At 37.9% G+C, this 22,621-nt stretch overlaps 2 protein-coding genes across 2 annotated transcripts; both read left to right on the top strand.

The window, feature by feature from the left end:
• The first annotated feature begins 823 nt into the window (after positions 1-823).
• Positions 824-13,089, top strand: LOC110053009 (dnaJ homolog subfamily A member 2-like). The gene is made up of 12 exons (XM_020759195.2): positions 824-936; positions 1,034-1,093; positions 1,185-1,287; positions 1,522-1,581; positions 6,513-6,570; positions 7,474-7,554; positions 8,411-8,544; positions 9,258-9,334; positions 9,505-9,570; positions 10,381-10,579; positions 11,513-11,640; positions 12,163-13,089. The coding sequence occupies exons 1-12, from the start codon at positions 868-870 to the stop codon at positions 12,337-12,339; spliced, it is 1,212 nt and encodes a 403-aa protein (XP_020614854.2). The 5' UTR covers positions 824-867; the 3' UTR covers positions 12,340-13,089.
• Positions 13,090-14,810: 1,721 nt separating this feature from the next.
• On the top strand, positions 14,811-19,473 carry LOC110053055 (peptidase M20 domain-containing protein 2-like). Its single transcript, XM_020759240.2, has 3 exons — positions 14,811-15,309; positions 17,865-18,347; positions 18,958-19,473. The coding sequence occupies exons 1-3, from the start codon at positions 14,862-14,864 to the stop codon at positions 19,356-19,358; spliced, it is 1,332 nt and encodes a 443-aa protein (XP_020614899.1). The 5' UTR covers positions 14,811-14,861; the 3' UTR covers positions 19,359-19,473.
• The last annotated feature ends 3,148 nt before the right edge of the window (positions 19,474-22,621 follow it).

Raw genomic sequence — 22,621 nt, forward strand, 5'->3', positions numbered from 1 at the left:
TTTCGTGTAGGAACTGTGCTTGTGTGGGCGAAATGAGATGCTCCGTACTGTTTTATTTGAAATGGATTTTAATCACTGTTCGTGTATTAAGTCAAATACATGTATGTAGTAAATGACAACTCAAGCTCAGAAAAATCATTGACATCCGCGAGGAAACAACCACATTGCGTGCAGAACAGTTCAGGAAGAAGTCCTATCGCCTATGAATTATTCACAGCTGCCCTAAGCCACAACGATTAAAGGAAAAAACTAACAATAGGTCGTCATTATTTACTCTGCGCGCTTAAGGTTTTTTTTAAACTTTTTTCTAGCACTTAAATAAGCAAATATTTTGACAAATCCACTTCATTTCATACCATTTCACTTTTACACCGACTCGCTGCCCTTCGCCGCGGTACATTAAAGTCACGCGTCAAACAGACTGAACTAGAAACGCAAAAATGTAGTATTTTGCGGAGCTATCGTAAAACAGAATAAGAGCAAGGCACGGAATGCGCCTCACTTAATGGGCTTTCTCCGGTCAAACCGACATTTAGTAGTATTGAGATCTGATGATGTATTCAGAATTGACAACATGGCGCTAAAAGCTGTGCAATGAGCACGAAATAAAAACTAAGATTAACGGTAAAAAAATCAACAAACGGAACAGTCCGACGATGTATCAAACTTAAAGCAAAGGTCTTTGGTGTCTGCTATTTTGTTTTTGTGCATTGTTAAACGCAATTTTAGTTTTCGTGACTTCCTCCTTATTTATCCGACGAGACATCATGTTTAATTGTCGTCTGCGACTGACTGGACACGAGCACGTGCACTATTACGTCATCTGACGGTCGCCGGTCACACAACAGTTGCCTTCTATTGCCCAATATGGCGGACACGCGGCTCTATGAAATTCTCGGTGTTACGCCAAATGCGAGTGATGTAGAGATAAAAAAGGTAAACTGGGTGGATTTTTAAAGTGTAGAATAATCTTTTGAGGTTTCTTTGTCGACTGTTGTGATTTTCACTGCTTTAAAATCATCAAATTCGTCAGGCTTACAGGAAGCTCGCGAAAGAGTATCATCCCGACAAAAATCCGGACGCTGGCGACAGAGTGAGTCAGTTGCTTTGCAGTTATTCATTTTTAAAACCGATAATTTAGGTATGTAAGGTTCTAAAATTGGAATTTAACCTTTTGTCTTCAGTTTAAGGAAATAAGCTTTGCTCACGAAGTTCTTTCGAACCCTGAAAAACGAGAACTTTATGACAAATATGGAGAGAAAGGACTTCGCGAAGGTGCTGGTATGGGTAAGTCATTTGGAAACCGTTTAAATCCTTCTTTTTAACTTCATTTGTACCGACCTTTTTATGCCTAGACTTTACAAATTGACCATAATTTGCTTTCCGCTTTAAATGTGACGTATTATCCTCCATGTTTGACTCAAAGGAAGCTTTAGTTGAGTTGATTTGCTCTTTCGTTTACGTTTCATCTTGTCACTTTCTCCTCATAGTTTTACCTTTTTTACTTATACTTTTGTTCAGGTGGAGGTATGGACGATCTCTTGTCGCATATTTTTGGTGGTTTTGGCGGTGGAATGTTCGGTAAGTCGATATTTTGATCGTGTTGGCGCCTGAACATTTACTGTCCTAAGCATGTTTAGAATGGAGGAAAATGCCAAAAAACGAATCTTAACCGGAAGTGGATTAAGCTAAGAAGCAAAGAAACTGACAAATCATTTAGTCTTTTCACGACTCTGGTAAGTCGCAAATATCAAATTGGCAACAATTTGGCAACATGCTTAAGTGACGAACGTATTTATTGAGTTCCACTGCGACCATGCCTTGCCAAAGCCCTGAAAGGAACAGTAAGTCGTCTTTTGTGAAGATATTGGTGTCGAGACTTCGATATCAGCCCAGCTTCTGAAAATCGGTGATGTATTAAGAACATTCCATCCACATTTGCGGCTCCTTTGGGTTAGCTACGTCATAAAATAATCCTTTTATCTTGTTTAGCTGGGGGAATTTCTATAATGCCCCGTTCTTGGGAAATTTCAACCCCTTTTGCGAGGCAGAAATCTCTGACATTAGCTAACATCTGAATTCTACGCGTAGATATGTACACGAAATTCAAATTTTGGCATGCGATGAATTCGTTGTGCAACCGTTTTCCTCTAAACTATAACATGATAAGTGGCTATTTTGTGGAATCGTAATATTACTGTAAGTGTCACCATTGGTAATGAATTCATGTAGAAATCTAGACTTTTATTATGTTGTCGAACTGTGGAAAATTGATGACCCTCGATCTCGGGGTAATTTTCGCTGAAAATAGAACTCTTTGCATAGCGTTACAAATATCTTGTCACCAAGGAAACCAGTGGCAAATTGGGGACATTCGTACTTCACATCATTCGCAACTTGAGCAGCAAGTTAATATTAAAGAACAGCAAAAGAATATTATAGAACAGGACGGGAATATTTTAGAACAGTGAGGGAATATTATAGACCTTATAGTGCATGTTCTACGTGGAACATGTACATTCCAGGAAATATACTGTATGTTAATTTCAAGTCTTACTTATGCAATCTAACATGCCATAATTATATTTGTTTTTGATGAAAAAATAATTTATCCTTTGTAATTGATTGTTTCACCAACAGAAGGAATGACTGCTGATCTGTAATTAAGTTTGTGTTTTTTCATAAAACGTGTTCTGATGATCGCTTCTTGAGTGTAATTGGTTAACTGTTGTGATATCTAAAAAGTGCTTTATTTTTAGCAACAATTTTTTTAACCAATTATCTTGTGCTATATTCATTCACCCTTTGACATGTACAGTGTGATCACACATGATGAAAAAAAAAAAAAAAATCCTACTACAATTTAGCATGACGTTTATTATACATGTACATGTATCACCTTCACACGCAAATATTAAGCATGCGGAAATTACATTTTCCTTCAGTTAGTGAAGAGTCAATCTTTAAGTAAAAAAAATAAACCAGAAACAGAAAACTAACAGCCTTTGTTTTACTTGTGAGTAACATTTCTGCCTTTTTTTGGTTTCAGAAAGCAATTGTAATACTGAAAGATTTTTAACATGTTTAACCTTTGATTTAGATAGCGTACAGAGTTCATGCAGAAGGAGATCTTTTCCATCCAATAAAAAAGTGAAGTTTACAAAGAATGCTGGTTTCTTGCTGTGTTTGTTTTACAATTGTGTACTTCTATTCAATTCAGCTATGCTATGGCTAAGTTATAGCTAAACAAAAACACAAATTATTTGATTGTACTGTCACACCTAAAACTATTCTAGTGCTAACTTGATGTGAGAGATGCTCAAGATCATAAAATCAAGTAACTCTTGATTATTACTATCTTGGACCAAAAAACTGTAATTTCTAGTAATATTGAAGTCATAATTTCTCATAAGAACATCATTTTAATTCAATGGTTTAGAAGTTCTTCATTAAAATAAACCATTTGGAATATTACAATATAAAAAAGGTTATATATAATAGCTGTGTTGTTTTGTCAGTCATGTATTGAAGTCCGACTTTCCACTTGGTTCATTTTAACTAATGGTGTTTGGCTAACATGTCATTTCACAGTGTTTTCATACTAGGTATATATACAGGTCATAACCTGCGATGAAAAAGTGCAAAGTTGATTGTAATTTTTTTCTACAGTTATAGCTTGACAAGTGTCAGCAGACTAATAGATAGTTTTTGCTACATCCTTGGAAAACCAACCTTCTGATATCATGTGAAGAACTTCAATTTGATGATCATGTTTATCAATTCTATATTTGCACCTGGTCATTATATTTACATTACTTTCTATGAGGGTGACCTTTTTTTGTGGCTTGTGTTTTGTTTCATTACACTACATACTTGAATGTGGACTGCAACATTTACTTAATTCTGGTCTCCATCAGGAGATAAATTCTCTGATAAATTTGTGTATTAGCATTTGTGATAAATGGTCTTACAAATCGTAATACATAACTGGTTTGCCCTGTTAGCTGATGAAGATCTGCAGGAAGCAGTTGAAATATTGTAATCCATCACGAATTCACTGTTTAATGACAGCAAACAAAAGCTATTGACATAGTACATAGTAACTAGTTTCTAGGTATGCTTTGAAGGCAAAATTTAAAGGCAAAAAAAATCATGGAAGTGTATGAAAGGTGTTCAAATTTAAGACTAGCTGTAATTACATTGATCTCTCAGCAATTCAATAATGTGAAGTGATGCACTGTGATTGTCAGTTTATAATGAAATTTAAACAGAGGTTTTCATACCCATGAATTTAAGGTGGCCGAACACAGTTTTCGCACACGCTTTTGCCGATGCGATTCAGCGTGCGCACAAGGATTGTAAAAAACAAACATGCCATCAATAGAGCGATCACTTTATTTGCCCAATGCCCGCATTATCTGTGCTATTTTTCTCTAGAATTGAACACAGTGTATTGATGGTTTTAATCTTTTATTACAAAGATTTTTTTTTATAGTTTATGTTATTGATAAAAACATATTACAATATTGCAACAAATTACAAAAGTAGTACAAAAAAGAGGGTTGTTACAACTGATAACATACTAATGAAAAATACAAGTAGTCGATAATGTATATGATAGTAAATATTACAAACAATATGTTTCTCTAGCTTTGTACAAATGTATATAGCCGGGGGAAAGGGCAACATGGTCACGTCAAGTCATCTGTCTATTTCAAGCTGGATAATAAATTTAGATATGAATTCAGAAGTATCTTGTTTCTTTTGCATTGTTTTGCAAGCATAGTGGTATTGCTTTGTATATAACAGAAGAAGACGCAAATCCTTTGTTTGGTTATCAGAAAGATTGGTATTTGGTGTTGGTAAATTGAGAAAGCATTGTAGCCGGTTTAGGCTGTAAATTATTGAACCATTGAAGAGACTCGTCACATAATTTCAAGAGAGATTGACAATGAAAGATATGTTAGAAAAGGTAACGTTGCAAAGAACCCAGCAATTCTTAGCTTTTGCATTGTTACCGAAAGAACCCAGTTAAATGCAGCACATGCGTAGTAAGTAAAAGAATTGTGACTGAATGAAAAATTGCTTTCTCGAAAATATGCCTTTTTCTCCAGAACCACTCATTAGAATTTCATGAAATTTGGCATGAAAATACTTTAGGAAATACGTAACTAGAGCATTGAAAAAAAGTGAACTTTAACAGAGGAAATTCTAGATATTCCTTTGAACCTTCAACAAGGGATAATTAAAGATCTCTTTGCTAAATTATTATCAAAATGGTGTTAACTTGCGAGTATTGTTACAGGCTTGCTGAATGCAAATTATAAAGAAAACCTAATGACTAGATTTTCTACTAATCGACAAAAGCGATTTTAAAGGCCCGTTTATATTTATTCATGTTGCCATGGCAACAGCACATACGTCAGCTTAATTATCAAAAAAACAAAGTTTGTGTTGTTAACTTGCTTGTTGCCATTTTTGGCGACCGAGGGATCAAGGGTTTTAGAGAAAAAGGTGAATGAAACACAGGCATCAAAAACTGCGTTGAGCCACCTTAAAAAGTAAAGGAATGATGTTACAACATCGTTGTTTTAATTTGGCCAAAAGAATGATACATACAGCTTTAATGTAATGATTAAGTCACATCTATTTGTTACACTGTGATTTGGAATAGATTCATCATAAAGGCTGGTTTTCACTAGCGGAGTTTGTGGAGGACTTATGACCTATTGAGATAAAAAATTGGAGTCATTAATAGCAGAGTCATAAACTCAACAGAATTGGAATTGGAAGAATCAGAATGTTTCCATTTCTTCTGATTTCATTTACGACTCCTTTGCTTGTGATCCAATGCAAACTAGATTGTAGGAATAGAAACCAGAAGAAGAAACACCAACTAATCACAAGGCCCTGAAACAAGTATTATGATTTCTTTATTCTTAGTTTTCAATAGATCATAAGCGAGGGAGTTATGAGCGCAATTGGTATTCTGCTTCTGACTCTGTCAGCTTGATTTTCATTAGATTGTTTCACTCTGTGCCTCTGATTTCGACTCTGCCGCTTATGAAAACCAGCCTTAATATATCAGAAAGACAGATATCCTATGAGATTCTCACTTAGTTAATAATGTTCCCTTCTAGTCCTTCCCTGCTGCTTTTCTTCTTTCTATTTTGTGATATATGATTTATTGCTTTTGTGTTTTCATATGGCTCATAATTTGTGCAGTGAAAATGGATTAAATTAAATTAGAAATTAAATTAGTAATAACTATTGTCAGTCTAGTAATGTGTGGTTTGATCTACCATCTGATTGGTTCAAGTGCAGTTGACATGTCAAGTTCACCCTTTTTACATTCATGTGACAAACATTATCACTAATGAGAAGATGACATCTTACATCTGTAATTTAATTAAAGTGTAAAAGATGTCTAAATTGAATGTTGTGAACTTTAGGAATAATAAGCATCAGATTGTTCATTACAGTGAATCCAATGCAATTTACTCATTTTTTAGGTGGTGGAGGGTTCAGACAGAGAAGAAGGCGAGGAGAAGATCTATTTCACCCTTTAAAGTAATGTTTATTTCCATGTGATTCACTTGTTGCTACACAAACACTTGAACTGTCAAACCCTTTTTAAGTGGCCAGTTCAGTAATGGCAAATGGCTCCTTAACAGGGGTTAGACAGAAAGTAGTATAAAGTGTGATATAACTACATGTACGTGTATGAACAGACATAATTTCCTTTGAATACAAACTCATTTGGTGGCTTGTGACAACTGTTCCATATAATAGGGATGGTCTCAATGATCATCTTTGGGCACAAAAAGCAAACACTTGGAAAATCAAAAGACCATGTTGGTGATAAAAGAAATGCCTTTGGACAATGAGAGATGTTTTTATCAGCCATCCCCTTCTATTCTGGAGTCTTATCTGTCATCAGTTTTTCTAAAAACAATGTCAAACTATGTGTATTCATGGTAGCCGTTTGATAGGGGTAAAAACACCTCTTGCTGCCTAAATCAGGTGGTGGCTTACTGTAATATGAGTTTTATGAACAGTCTCTATTTACATCATTGGGCGAATTTGCTTCAAAAATTGAAGATAGAAGGGAAATAAAATGTACTGTAACCAGCACAACTACAGGTTGTTTCTTTAGCTTGAAATAAGCTGGATTTTTCAGAAGACTGTTAGACACATGAAAATAACACAAGACTGCCACAGTACTGTATAAGTGATGTTCAAATGAAAGAAGTCAAAATGTACTTGTAAGATAATATTATATGAAAACTGTCAGGAATAAGAGCCAAATTATTTGACAGTTGATGAATCTGCCAGTCAATTTGCCCTGTGCCCGGTCATTAGTGAAACCCTGCATGCAGTCCTGTACAATAGAATAAATCCTGCATATTTATTGTGCATGTGCATGTAATTTGTGGCATATTTGTGCAAGCTTAATCATTATTGTTTTTGCAGAGTTACATTAGAAGATCTTTACAATGGAAAGTCAACCAAATTGCAACTCAGTAAGAATGTGATCTGCACAGTGTGTAAAGGGTAAGACAAAGAAGACATTTGTGCCTTATATTGAGGATAATAGTGAAACTCTAATCAGAAGAAAGGTGCAGGTCTTAAACAAAGGCGATAATTGCAGTGTGACTACATTGTACTTGAACCAGGCCACCAGAAAGAAAAGTAACCAATCAAATTGAGAACAATGGAGTGCTTTTTTTTGTGAAGGTAAATAAGGGTCTGTTTGACATGAATGCATGATTACGATCCACACACACTCGTTTGTGTTACAGTTTGTACATGTATATACACACTACAGCTTCAGTCTTTGATGATGAATTACTTGTATCATAATTATAAATTTCGCTTGGAAAATTTAGTTGGCGACAACCAAACTGAAACCATTGGAAAACACACAAAACTTAGGATTGAAACTGTGGCAATCCACACTTTCATCAGGTTTCCAATTTTGTTATGGAACTATTGTAAGTTTGTATTCTTCAATGTTATTGGTTTATTTAAGAAAAAGGTAGCTATCCTTTGTTCAAAAGTAACAATCTGATTGATTAACTCTTCTTTCCAAGAGGCCCAGAGCTTTCAGTTCTTATAGTTCAGGTGGTTGACCTGTAAGAAGTTAATAAAAGATTGTTTTTTTTATCCTCGTTTGAGTGAAACTTACAGAATACATATATGTTTGTTTATGAAATAATAAATGCAATGACTCTGTGCTCCAGTTGAGCATACTGGTTATCAGGCTGCAAGTGTTAGCTATTTTACAAAACAAGGAAATCAGTTTGTTTGTAGCATGTTTTGTTACAGTACATTACATTTTCTTGGCTTGGATTTAACTTTCTTGATGGTCCTGTGAAAAACAAAACAAACATGAGCATATTTTTGGCAGGGCTGGTGGAAAAGCTGGAGCTGTTCGGACTTGCCCAGGGTGTAAAGGGCGTGGCATCAAGGTGACCATTCGTCCGATTGGTCCTGGAATGGTGCAGCAAATGCAGACGTCTTGCAATGAATGCAGTGGTGAAGGTAATAATTTTTTTTTATATATTATGAGTTGTTCATTGATGCAAACACTCTCTGCAAGTACAGAGAACATTCATGTAGGATGTGCATAATGATGAAGAACCATGGTCGATTGAAGTAGTCTGACAATTTTGTTTGACGAAATGTCCATGCTGCCTTCCTACTGATTGCACTTCAATCATGATCAATAAAATCAACTAACTCGATATCAAAGAATACATGTTGCCTTCCTGAAACTTTCTGCACTTTGTGTTACATGTAGCTTTTGCTGATTATAGCTGCCTCCTTTAGTTAATGTCAGCTGTTTGCAGTCATGTTAAATTATGCAGCATTTATAATTCATTTTAATTGGCTTGTTTTATTCTTAGCTTAATTATGTAGTTGTTTGTTTCATAATTATTTTTATTGTTTTTATATTATAATTTGTAGATAATTATTATATTAATTAGTATTGAGGGCTGCAGATTATTAGTGCTAAGCACCAGGTAGTATAACCCTCTTGAAATAAAGTTATTTCATAAAAATGAAAATTACTAAATAAATACTGTATTGTCAACATTGTATGAAAGACAAGGTCCATGTACAATGTCAGATAATCAACAGTTGTTGAACTGAGTGAATCATTGCAAGTAAGCTTATAGAAAGGGAGATTCTTTCACCAGGAGGATTGTTTGTATTCCAAGCCATATCACTTATTGTGCTTTGTGATTTTTCAGGTGAGGTACTCAATCCTAAAGACAGGTGTAAGAAATGCCAGGGTAAAAAAGTTGTCAAAGAAAGCAAGATATTAGAGGTAAAGTACAAGCATATGCCACTACATGCATTGAAAAGTAAAGTAGATGAAAATCTGTAAGCCATAGGACATGCGAGTCACACAGATACCTTACATGGTGTCAAGTGCTTCTCTGAACAGACGGAAACAAGAGCTACATGTATAGTAATTCTTGTGATTGTTCTCTGCAGGTTCATGTAGACAAGGGTATGAATGATGGTCAAAAGATAACGTTCAGAGGGGAGGGAGACCAGGAGGTAAGCCAAACCTTGTGGCACACAGCGAGGGAGGTTGTAGATCTACAACTGTTATACAATAATTTGTTACAGGAATTACAACTTAACTTTGGCAGTATTAACCATCTAGCTGAGTAACCTTAAAAAATTCCTCCCCCCCCCCCCCCCCCCCAAAAAAAAAAAAAAATGTATAGTTTGTATCCACAAGCCCAAGGATTTTATATTTCATGGAAACTAAATTTTTGGTTTCATGTCCAGCAATCATGGGAAACAACTGCTAATCTCTCTCCTCTGCAGAGGCCTTTTTCATGCTGCCTTGACCATGTAAGCTGGTAGTTTGGAGGCTGGGGAGAGGGAAGAACGGAAAAGTGCTGGGAACACTGGGAAAAGAGAGGCCTCTGCCATCGTCCCCCGCATGCCTTCTCACTCTCAATTCACTTCCCCTTCCCCTAGGGAGCCTCTGTGGAGGAGAGAGACAGTAAATGGAAAAAAGGGCATCCAAAATGTGCTTCAGGGTCTGCCCAAATAAACAGTAAGGCAACATGGAAAATAAAACAATATTCCTAACAAAGTGACTGTCCACAGGATGCCTGGACACCCATTTGGCTAAAAGCCTGCATAAGATAACATTCATGTATCTTGACTAGCATAAATAGTGTCATGGTCTTGAAATGAACACATAATAATTACATTTTCTTGAATGTTTATTAATAAATGTTTTCAATATTTATTCATAAGGAAATTTTGCTTGTCTGTTTTCTTGTGGATATCATGTGAAATTAAACATACAAACTGGACAATTCCCATTTAGATGTTGTTATGTTTTTGTAGCCTGGTGTGGAACCTGGTGATGTTATTCTGGTCCTGCAGCAGAAGGATCATGATTTGTTCAGCCGTCAGGGAGACGATCTGTTCATGACAAAGAAAATTCATCTAGCAGAAGCACTGTGTGGCTTTCATATGGTGATCAAACACCTTGATAAGAGAGATTTAATTGTAAAATATCCAGCTGGACAGGTTATAGAGCCAGGTTAGTGCAGTAATCCCTACAGGGAATAATAAGAACATAAAGGGCCATTGGCACAATAAAGTGCATACCTGTGCAATAGAAATCGTGTCAGCTTGGAGTTTCACCTGCCTTTCAAAAATCTCTTTTATCTGTTGGCTTTGGATCTTTCGTTCATAAAGAATATTTATCGTGTTTATGTTGTGTGAGGGCTATGTCCGTTGTATACAAGCACACATGCTATACCTTCTTCCAACTTGCATGTACATCTGCAGCTATATGAATTTTCTGAAGTTCATCCTCCCATCTCTTTTTTTCCCTTTTTCTTTCAAAACAAGATGGATATGGGTTGAAAGTAGCTTTCATCTCTAGATGCTTTGAAAACCCCTCTCGAGGACATTGTATTTCTAGACAGTATTGAATTTAAAACACAAACTTGGCATTTTAATCTTTCATGGAAAACTAAACAGTTCTTCAATATTAGTATTACTATTTTCACACACCACAAGGTCAATGGAGAGGGATTCTTCTAGTAAGTATCAACTTTGAAAACTGTGGGGTTGGATAAGAAATGAAATTGCTGCACATGTGCAGAAGGCTGTCAGATGCCCTTTAATGACTGGCATCAAAATTAATATTGTTACACAAGGTATAAACCATTCATTATTGATGAGCAAAGATTCTTGACACTCACTCAGAGACCGTTATTGAGATTACCTTCGTAATATTCTCCTTCCTTGTTAGAGTTTTTCATTGTCATCAGCTTGGAGGTAATGAAAAGGTTGTTTTTTAAGTACATTTTGCATCGTGGGAAATTTCAAGGTTGGCAGTCCATTGCTATCAAGTGGTGTTTTTTGCATGTTTTCAGGGGTTATGGAGAACCCTGGGAACATGTATTTTTAGAGCTGGATTTAGACTGTGTTTTATAATAATGATGAATTATTTAATTCTGGCCAGGTTGTATAAGAGGTGTGGTTGGAGAAGGCATGCCAGGTTACAGAAGACCTTATGACAAAGGAAACCTCTATATCAAATTTGAAATTGAATTTCCACCCAATAATTTCATCCCCTGCGACAAAATGTCGGTGAGTATTTTTGTTGTGGACTGTGTATTTAGATTGATTACACTCAGCATTTTAATTAATGATTTATACAACAGCAGATAAACTTTCAGACAACATTTTGTCAGCATTAACAATAAAGTGATGAGAAGTAGTGTATTAATTGCACATGTTTGTGTATATTTGTTTGCCAGGGACAAATTCACAAGTCAATATCTGACTATGAAATCACAAATACTTGCATAAATCTCAATGTTGAGGGCTATAGCAGTACATGAAAAGTTATCCTGGGTGATTAACAGTGAAGTCAAGATATTTCAGTTAATGAATGCTAAATTTTGATGTCCTCCTTGGGAACCAGTGTTGTGTAATATGATAATTAGAAATGTGATATGTTTTAATGTTCCCTAGCTTTTTGTATTTATTTATTTATTTATTTATATATTTATTTATTTGTTTATTTATTTATCCTTCATTTTCAATCTGATCAAAGTTCTGTACATTTGTTATCACAATGAGAATCCTGTATGTTTGTTTATGTTGCAGTTACTTGAGTCATTACTTCCAAGTCGGCCTAAGCAGCCTTCACCGGGTGAGGATGCAGAGGAGGTGGATCTTACAGAGCTTGACCCCAGGTACCACCAGAAGAGAAGAGAAGCATATGAGGATGGCAGTGACGATGAAGCAGGGCATGGACCTCGTGTTCAGTGTGCGCATCAGTGAATAAAAACTCTTTTAGCAGCCATCTTGTTAAGTGGCATTTTAAACTTGTTCCTCTGAGCTCTTTGGCTGGGTTAGAGGCAAGTTATTCAAGCATTCTCAAATCTTTGTACAGGATCATTTTTCTGACTGATTAGAGAGACATTTATGAGGTTGCCCACACCATTCAACTGAACTCTGATACACTATTCTGAGTTTTTCAGTTTTGTTTAGCTAGAATGTACAGCATGTATCACATCAAATGGACCTGTTTAGTGGGCATTGCAGGCATATAACATGTTGTGACAGTTAGATGTAGTCAGTTGATACCATTATTATTTTGTGCATATGTGTCGAGTAATGTTGGTTATGCATTGTTCATAGCCAGCATTCCTTGACATAGTAATTAATGTCTCCAACCTCTCAGAACATTTATTAAATTATGTACAGTAACATGTCCATACTTTTAAGCAGAAATGTCAGAATTAGAAGTGTTTTTTCTGTCGTATTTCAGTGCTTTAAGTTGTTTCACACCACTCTTCCTTTCTGAAAACAGTAATGAAATACTGCAGTACATGCAGGTGCATAAAATGATTGTGGAATTTTTTTATGTTATAGCAGGTGAGCTAATTTTGAATCAGTGCAAGAAATCATTGTTTCATCACACAAGGAGATGGATGGTGTCTAGCATTTTGCATCAAGAACATTAAAAAAAGATTAGACTTAGTTGTGCAAACATCTTGCCCTTGTAATAATAAACCTTGTTAAGTTTAATATACTCTATGATATTGCCGATATAAATAATTGTGGTGAATGCCCTTTGATTCAAAATTACCTCAAATTACTGTCAAGATGTACATTACTGAAGGGAGAATGGTGCAGTTAAAACGCACCTAACTTATCGTAACTTTTTTAATTGTTAAAGAGAGTAGGTATAACAAAATGAAAGCGTTTTTAAGTTTATTTGCTGCAAGAAACATCAGCTACTAACAAACTGATTACCTGTGGATAATAAAGTGTCGCGTTTGAATCGACCCTTCTTTAGTGATCCCTTCAAAACACGGTGTTTATTGTCCACTTGTGACGTTATCGCCCTTCATGCAAGATGTTTGTGATAATCAGCTGATATACTGGGAGACATTATTACGTAACATGCCTGAACGAGCATGATGATGAATTGTACCAGAGACTTGACTCCCGGAGGGTTACTCCCAGAAAAGTTGGGTGGGGGTGTGCGGCCCACTTCCCAAAACCCTTACCCTTTTTACGACTAAAATCTGCGATTTTTGTACCCTATTTATGACCTGGCCAAAATTTCGATACCCTATTTATGACCGTTGCGGTTGGCACAGTTGCCCTAAGCATTAGTTATTAAGGGCTTTTGTTGACGGTCTTATTGGTAGTGATGAAAAAGTAGCTTTTTGTAAAATGCTAAAACCATATCCTATTTAAGACTAAAATGACCAAACTCGATACCCTATTTATGACCAAAATGGCTGAAAAACCCTAACCTTTGGGGCCGCACATACCTATATAGCCCACATAAGGAGCACCCCCTCGGAGACTTGATCCTCTATATCAATCACGGGCCAAGTTAAGAATGACAAAAAGGAGAACGAAAGAAGGCAAGTGTGAACTCTTCCTTGTATCTCCGAAGTCCGTCTATTTCCCTTACCTAAGGCACACAACATTCTAGTGTCTTTGAGCGTGTTTACGGGCATACCCCAGGCATTTGACTAGTTGATGTTCCCGGTGGGGAAGGAACTTGGCCTCTGGTTGACCATTTGAAACCTTTTAAGAGGGGTGAGGGGATTTCAATAAGTGGGCCTCGCAGTCATGGTGATGTTAGAAGACGTCAAGAGACCACACGTTCTTTGTATGTAATGCTGTGGTTCGAAGAACAGGGCCTTTGAAAGGTTTGTTCGAAGGTAAATGTAAACGGATTTAGTCGTTTAATATCGTATTTTATCCCAGCGGAAGTTCAAAGCGGGTGATCGATTGCGAATTGTGTTTTATTTCTTTGTACGCTCTGGGGGTAGGGGATTATGGCCCGATTGTGGAGGTTTTTATCCGAATTATTTTGCATTACGGACCGCTAAGATGGACCACTCGGAAATATTTTCGGCAAATCGCTTTTCTAACAGATTGCTCAAAAGAAAACCGTTCTTGAGTAGAAACATATTTCCCTCAAGTCAAGTCAAGTCAAGTCATCTTTATTTAGGCAGGGTAGCCCCATCAGCCATGGACTGGTATCAAAAGGGGCACTGCGTAAAATTAAGACTACATGATAAAAAATTCAGAATTTAATGTATACCACCTCCCAAATCCTGTTTTTGGCGAGGACGATTTGAGGGACTTCCTTCTGGACTTGAGGGTGCGAGGGTATACTTCAAGAAAATCCTAACTGTACTCAACTGCTCGCCGGCGATGTCAATGGACTAAACATATGATCAATCAGCTTTCCTTGAAAGAAATCGTTACAAGGGATATCTCTACTAATAACGGGAACTTTGGCGATAAATGTTAGGGAACAACGGAGTGTTTTAATGGGGAAGGGAGGGAAAAAAATGCAATACATCCCAATTGGGAAGCCCTCTCCTACGCCTTGGAAGGTCGTGCGGCTGAATCGTGGAATCGAGGCTAAGTTTGAGAGACTAAAAAGAATGGCGACTGTACTGAGAAGTGTAAAAGAAATCGCACTGCGCGCAATAGACAACTTTGCGCCCGAACTTTTTCAGCTCAACCAAAAGATTTGGAGAAATCCAGAACTTGGTTACGAGGAAAAGTACGCGCATGAGCTGCTGACCACATTCTTCAGTGAAAAAGGCTTCGAGGTGACAAAGCATCACACACTCGACACCGCGTTCCGCGCCTCGAGTGGTCTTTGTAAAAGGCGAGTTGTCGGGCTTATTTGTGAGTATGATGCGTTACCGGGTATAGGACATGCCTGTGGACATAACCTTATATCTGAGGTTGGAGTGGGGGCTGCCTTGGGTAAGTGGTAAACCCAACTATGATGAAAACCGTAACATAGATCAGAAGCTTGTTACAGCAAGCTCACAGGACTGTTGCAAAAATCACGAGTAAGATTACAGACAGGAATGAATGTCATTAAATACATGTGTAGTTAAAAAGGAATTATTACCAGAACAAAAATTTGCGGAAATCACGGTCGACATATTGAATATTGAGAAGAGGCGCCCTTAGGAATTCAACTGTCTGGGGTACACTGGGGCGTTTTCGTGAAACGATCCACCCGTCAGATCAGAGAAGGTCCAACAACTAAACAGATTCAAGCCAGGCTTCTAATGATTTTGCGATCAGATCTACCCCAACCCTAGGCTCGATTTCCAGCCGTTTTGTGATCCAGTCTCCCTTGCCCCACACCAGTTGGGAGGAGGATAGACAACTGGACTCCCGAAACAGCTGGAAATTGAGCCTACCCCAACCCTTTCCAGAGAAAAATGTAAATGGGGGTTGCTGGGATTTTTGGTTTTGCAGTTTTGACTATTTTTTAGATTGGCTTTTCGGTTTTGGTGTTCTGTGCTGTTTGTGGAATTTCAGTGTGTTAGCATGTGGTTTTCAGTTTTCCTCAAAAGCACTAGTGGGTTTTCTGATTTGGTTTCTGATGCGGTTTTCAGTTTTTCCTTTATTTTGGGTTCTGGGTTTTCTTTGATCTGGGTGGCAATTATCTGCGCCTTAACTGATCTTGAATAGCCATGAAACGCAAAAGATGAACCAGCTAGGGACTGGCCAAAAAGTATCGGGGCAGAGGTGGGTGGGCCGGAGCAGAGAGTAATAAATAATAATAATAAAACACTCTAATAGCTGAGAGGGGTGGGTCATCAGTTTTTGAGCCCTCAGAAAGGGGTGGGTCATTCAATTTTCAGCGACACATGGGGGTGGGTCATCCTATTTTAAAACAGGAATAGGCACTTACTTAAAAGTACTGTTTTTAAGAATGGAAAGCTTGATTCTGCTGCAAAAGCTGGCCACACATGTAAAGCGTTGCAGCGTTGCCGATGTGTAATTCATTTTTGTATGTATTAAATTTACATCTGACCAAAATTAAAATGATAAAAATGTCTCTTTTGTGCCATTTTTTAGCATATAAAATGTACAAATTGTATACAATGTGAAAGGATTGCTTTTTGTTTGCATTTCACTGCTATATTGTTCCTTCTATGAGACTACAAGTAAAAGCAACTTAAATTATGTATTTCTCGTCGTGAACTTTTCATAATTATTAAAATTGCCGAAAAAAGACATTTCAGTACTGTTCCATAAACTCTGCCTGCTCAACCGTCATCAGTTCCTCTTGCTCTTCAACTTCATCAATGCTCCCTTCTCGGCTGTCTTGATCACTGCTACTTTGATCACCTGCACTCTCTCCCTTCCCACTCTCTTCCTTGTTGCTTTCTTCCTTATTGTCCTCTTCATCTTCACTGGAGCTGGCATCCTCATTTTCAGTGGTCTCGGTTGCTGCTCTCTTGGTGGCTGGCTTCAGGTTTTAAAGAATTTTTATGTTTTATATGGGGGGTGGGTCATGTAATTTTCAACCTTCATTTAGGGGTGGGTCAATTAGTTTTGTGCCAAAAGGAAGGGGTGGGCCATGTGTTTTATATCCACCACATTTCCAAATGCTCTGGCCCCCCCCCCCCCCCCCCCGCATACTTTTTGATCAGTCCCTTAGCTTCCTCTGAACAATCGCATTTTAGACCAAGGTACAGGTCACATGTGACTGATTGATTCAACCTTCCAATCCAATCCTCTCCAAACTTTTAGCTCATAGTTCACAAATGGAAAGGTTAGATTAGGGATTTTCAATGTAATTTTCCAGAACTATAGCTTTTTGCAACTGCAAAATTGCAATTCTACACAGCACTTTTGTGTGAATTTTCCTAATTTAATTAGGATCCACTACCAGCTACTTTTAAAAAATGAGCATGCAAAGACCGGGCTCAAGAGAGGCTTCAGCCAAGTCACATCCACCTGTCACCATTGCATATATCAGATCAATTAGTGTTTTGATAATTGGGATGTGAAAATTTGCTGGTTTTGATGGTTTTGTATGGGGTTTTCGTTTTTCATCGAATTTTTTTGCGCCTTTGCAGCTTGGGATGATCTTTTTCTATGGTTTTATGGTTTTTAATAGACCCCAATGCCCCCCTTGCAAATGAAAGAACCATCGAAGAGACCTCCCCAATCAAGAGTAATGATTTAGTTTCTTATTTTGTTATACGGACAACAGCGAAATGGTATCTACATGTAGCAGATGGTTTATAATCAACAGGAAGAAAGAGTTACAACATTTTACCCTGAGTCACTAGATGGGGTTTGTTCTTTCAGAAATTCGAAGATGAAGTCTGGCCAATTCCTGAAAATATATTTGACGTTTCCACAGAAGGCTTTATTCTTTTTTTTTTTACTTTATGCATACATGTGTGACACTCTTAGGGGTTTATCCCCTTAAAGAGGCTCAAGTACATATTAGGTTTTGTGACATTATCTGGTACAATTTGTTGAATTTTTTTAAAATTGAATTTTAGGTTTAAAGGCAGCACTTGAGGGATCAAACCAGGACTTGGGTAAAGTAGTGGTTCTGGGCACTCCAGCAGAAGAAGGTGGGGGTGGAAAAATTAAAATGATTGAGAATGGTTGCTTTGATGAGGTGGATTTTTGCTTGATGGCCCACCCAAAACCTTTCAACTGTGTCTATCCAACATGCTTAGCGATGCAAGATGTTCGAGTATTGTTCCATGGAGTATCATCTCATGCTAGTGCCTTTCCATGGGAGGGAGTCAATGCATTAGATGCTGCGGTTATGGCATACAATGCTCTGAGTGTACTGCGACAACAGCTGAAACCATCCTGGCGTCTTCATGGTGTTATAACAGATGGAGGAGCAAAGCCTAACATAATTCCTGAAAAGGCTTCATTAGCATATTATGTGAGAGCTCCAACTGAGAAAGAACTAGGCAGTCTTCGTGGGAAAGTGCACAGATGTTTTGAGTCTGCAGCCCAGGCAACCGGTAACTCTTATTTTAAAGAACTACAAAGCACCAGTGTCTTACGTGTAGCTAGTCCCAGAAAATATCCATACTCCCCCTACAGAGGGGATTGGGCAAAGTTACCATGTTTACATGTATATAAAGTTTTCTATCTATCTATTGGAATATCCTGGGGGGTGGGGGTTCTCTAAGATTAAAACATTTAAAGAAATGTATCAAGCTTAATATTGGAATTTCCAGTGAGGTTGAGTGGGGGGGGGGGGGGGTCTTGAAAAAAAATCCCCTCTGTGGGAAAGGTATGGATATTTTCTGCAACTACACAATGAGCAATTTCAGGATAAGGTTTTGTTTTGGAATATCTAGAATAATGAAAACAGAAACAGTTGAACTGAAACAGTTGAAGCTACAGTACATATAATAAATGTAATTATTTTGAATGCCACAAAAAAAAAAAAACAAAAAAAAAAAAACACAAATTAATGTACTATTCAGATTAATTTCCGAGAGATTCATGTTCTGGGAGCTCTGTGGAATCATTTTAATGATTAAAATTGGAGATAAAATGTACACATCACGGCAAAAGAAACCACATTTACTAATGCCCAATTTTTTTATCTCCTCAAAACTACAGGTTGCACTGTGGACATAGACTGGAATTCTGTGTTTTATTCTAATGTGGCAACTAATGAGCATTTAGCAAAGCTGTACCAACAGAATGCAGAGGAACTTGGCTTGACTTTCCCATCACGAGAGGAACAGGCCAAAGCAGCTGTTGGGTCCACAGACATGGGCAATGTGTCACATGTAAAACCATCCATTCATCCTTTCTTTGACATTGAAACATCTGCTGCTAATCATACTCATGAATTCACTTTGGCATCAGCGACAAAGGAAGCCCACTCAAGGGCAGTTATTCAAGCTAAAGTTTTGGCCATGATGGCTTTAGATGTCTTGTACAATGATCAAGTTTGGGAATCAGTTGTGACAGACTTTGAGAAAGATCATGGAAGGATGAAACCTCGGGTGACATGATCTATGTTCAGAGATAGGTTAATCATTTAATGAGCAGGCCAAAAACTCTTGTGTACTGATGGGTCACAGTTAAATCGTCTAAAGTAGCTGCAAATAAACAAACTCTATCTTTTAACCTCTCTTAAGTTGATAGTTCTCCTAGGTCGAAACTTTTTCTTAACCCAATGGTGTTCAGTTACAGTAAGTCTAACCATACTGCATCCTGTTACACGCTCCCAGATAGTGTGTAAAACGCCAAAATATGGGTGAGTGGAAGGATTATTGGGGGCAGATTGGCTAGGAATGGTGGAACAATAACAAAAACTGGATTCTGAGTACTTAAAAATTCAGTCATGAACCACTCTAGCTTTATGGGTGGTCAACTCAGTTGCTTGACGCCGATCTTAGAATGTGTGATGGGAGATAACAATGAAAATCATCTAATTATCATTTCAGGCTTTTTTTCTTTGAAAACAAATTATGTAAATGTAAGTCTACAATATACAATAGCAATGTTGTCAACTTTTCTTGGGGTACAGGTGGTGTGCTATTAAGTGTAAATTTTGTGCCAAATTCTTGTCATACTTGAAATAAAATTGTGCATAGCATTGATATTTAGCATTGGTATTGGTGCATGGCATTGGTATTTACACTGTAGCTACTGTATATTTATAATTTTTACTCAGGACCAGCCTGAAAACCACCTGAGGGTGAGGTTGACTCCTGGCTCAAGATATTTTTATTATTACATTATTCATGGATAAGATTTTGCACTCAACAGAGGTGTAAACAACAGTAGTGCCCTATGTATTATCTAAACCCTAATGTTGACTTATTTATCACCCTGGGCTGTGGTTCTCTTGTCTTCATGGTTTCCACAATGCAGAGAAATGCAATCTTCTAGAAGCTTTTCAGTGAGTCTGGATAAACGAGCTCAAATTCAAATGAAACCATTCTTACCACGTATATGTAGCACTGCACAGGTCCGAGTGGTTCTGACTGTTAAATCAGTCAATCAATAAGTTACCCTCGACTCCCGATAACTCGAATCCCTGCTAACTCGTACATTGTCTTAACTCGAACCACGAAATCGATTTTCCCAGAATTACCGTCATACGAACCTTCCGTTTACTGGAGCCAATTTTCGTTTCCCGTCAAGTCATTTTATATATGGTTTTAACCTCTTTAACTCGAACCATGTTTGTCCGTACGTGAGAACTCAAAACAATCAGTTCTGTAGTCCAAAACACTGGATTCATTGGAGCTATTTCTCAAGAAATTTCCCTTGAAAGTTCGAGTTCTCGGGAGTTGGCAGTATTTAAATGGAGCTTTACTAGCTTATACCTGTAGCGGCTACGAGTGGCTAATGACAGGAATAAGTCACAGACCTTTCTCTGCGTTGAAATTTCTTTTCTTAAAATCTTCACTGGGAAATTCGTTCCCATTCCTGACTGGAATTTACAGAAGCATTGCAGTTTTTATTTTCACTTAAGGAAAGTAACTACTAAACTGGTCTATTATTTTGGAATGATAACACGGAAATACAGTCTTTCTGCGTTCTCGTTGGTCTGGTTATATTAGATAGGTTGATAAACCTTATCTACCTGTGTAAACTGGTGGTAACCGAAGGGAGTCATGGCTGAACACTGACTACACAGAGTATCCAATACGAGACAAACCAGGTCTTGTCCAGTGACACTGACAGTTTTATGAAGTACTGGAACAGAATATGATATCGGATGAAAAGACTATGGTTACTTCAAATCATTGCATTGTATTGGCCTGCACAGGGAGCAGTTGCCCAAATTGAAGAGCGGATGACGCCAAGCGCCAGATGTAAGTGTTGCCACTGGATAGTGATTTGTCTGAAGCCAGTTGAATGTACCACGTGACACACAAACGCCAAATCAAAATCAAACACCAGTGATGCATGAAAAGTCTTCATTGCTTTATTGTACTGGGAATTACAGTCGAACCTTTACTAAAGGCCACCTCTCTATAACGGCCACCTATGTATAACGGCCACCTATGTATAACGGCCACCTATGTATAACGGCCACTGTTTTTTCGTCCCGGCGGACGGTCCTTACATTCACTCTTATTTTACTCTCTCTACAACGGCCACCTCTCCGCAACGACAACAGCCACTAAAACGCCTGCCAACTGCCAATATAACCTCTCAACAACTGCCAGTTAATCAACGACTGACAAACGGTGTATACAAAACCCAACTATTTATTGTAAAAGATCATGAAACTTGAGCCAGTTACCACCTGTCGCTTGTCTCTGTTTCTGTTTAATTGATAAATTTCGATTGTGTTACATACTTATATGCTACAATAAAGATTTTTTTTGAAAGCAATAGTGTTGCAACCCCGAATTATGACAGTTGTCATATTAAACCGACCGCCGACCGGTTAGCTCCGTGGTAGAGCACCGGACTACCGTGCGGGAGATCGCGGCTTCAAACCCCGGCCGGGCCAACACTCAGGGTCTTTAAATAATTGAGGAGAAAGTGCTGCCTTTGTAATGACATCTGCAAATGATTAGACTTTCTGGTCTTCTCCGATAAGGACGATAAACCGTAGGCCCTGTCTCACATCTCTACATAATTAATTCTGTGGGACGTAATAGAACCCACACACTGATCGAAAAGAGTTGGGGACGTAGTTCCCGGTGTGGTGGTCTATCTCTCATCTGATAGTTAAATGCTCGGAGATATTAGCTGCATAAGCTACTCTGAAATCCGAGGGTAAATAACGTAATATAATGTATAATGCATGTACACCACTACCTCCCTATGACCGCCACCTATCTACAAAGGCCGCTTTCCTCTGTCGCCAAGGTGGCCGTTGTAGAGAGGTTCGACTGTATTACTTTTGGTTCCCAATGCACGTAGGAACAAGATGTGATTGATAGCAACTCCATATAGCATAATATTACATGCGAGGCTGACAAGGCCTTGCTACTGTATTACGTACATACACAGTGGACACTGAAAGAATGAGTGATGCGAATGCAGCCATAACACTACTGGAAAAATGACCTGAAAAAATTCCAGGCTCTGAACGGGATTCGAACCCACGACCTTTGCGTTACCGGTGCAATGCTCTACCAACTGAGCTATCAAAGCCACATGAGAGCGGTCGTGTGTGGGTTCGGCCCTATATGTTCAGTGGACGTAATATTCGGCTCAAGTATATGAATTCCATGGTAATAGATGGACACTGTACAAACTTTAGCAATTACAGAGGCCGATATAAAGCAGCATCAATCTCTGCAGA

This window comes from Orbicella faveolata, unplaced genomic scaffold, assembly GCF_042242905.1.
Source record: "Orbicella faveolata isolate gen_17 unplaced genomic scaffold, um_ofav_v1 contig_3, whole genome shotgun sequence".
Taxonomy (NCBI): Eukaryota; Metazoa; Cnidaria; class Anthozoa; order Scleractinia; family Merulinidae; genus Orbicella; species Orbicella faveolata.

Coding starts and splice junctions, on each gene's coding strand:
- LOC110053009 (XM_020759195.2), top strand. CDS start 868: ATGGCGGACACGCGGCTCTATGAAATTCTCGGTGTTACGCCAAATGCG. Junction 937..1,033: donor GTGATGTAGAGATAAAAAAG/GTAAACTGGGTG, acceptor CAAATTCGTCAG/GCTTACAGGAAGCTCGCGAA. Junction 10,580..11,512: donor TGGACAGGTTATAGAGCCAG/GTTAGTGCAGTA, acceptor AATTCTGGCCAG/GTTGTATAAGAGGTGTGGTT.
- LOC110053055 (XM_020759240.2), top strand. CDS start 14,862: ATGGGGAAGGGAGGGAAAAAAATGCAATACATCCCAATTGGGAAGCCC. Junction 15,310..17,864: donor TGGAGTGGGGGCTGCCTTGG/GTAAGTGGTAAA, acceptor ATTGAATTTTAG/GTTTAAAGGCAGCACTTGAG. Junction 18,348..18,957: donor GTCTGCAGCCCAGGCAACCG/GTAACTCTTATT, acceptor TCAAAACTACAG/GTTGCACTGTGGACATAGAC.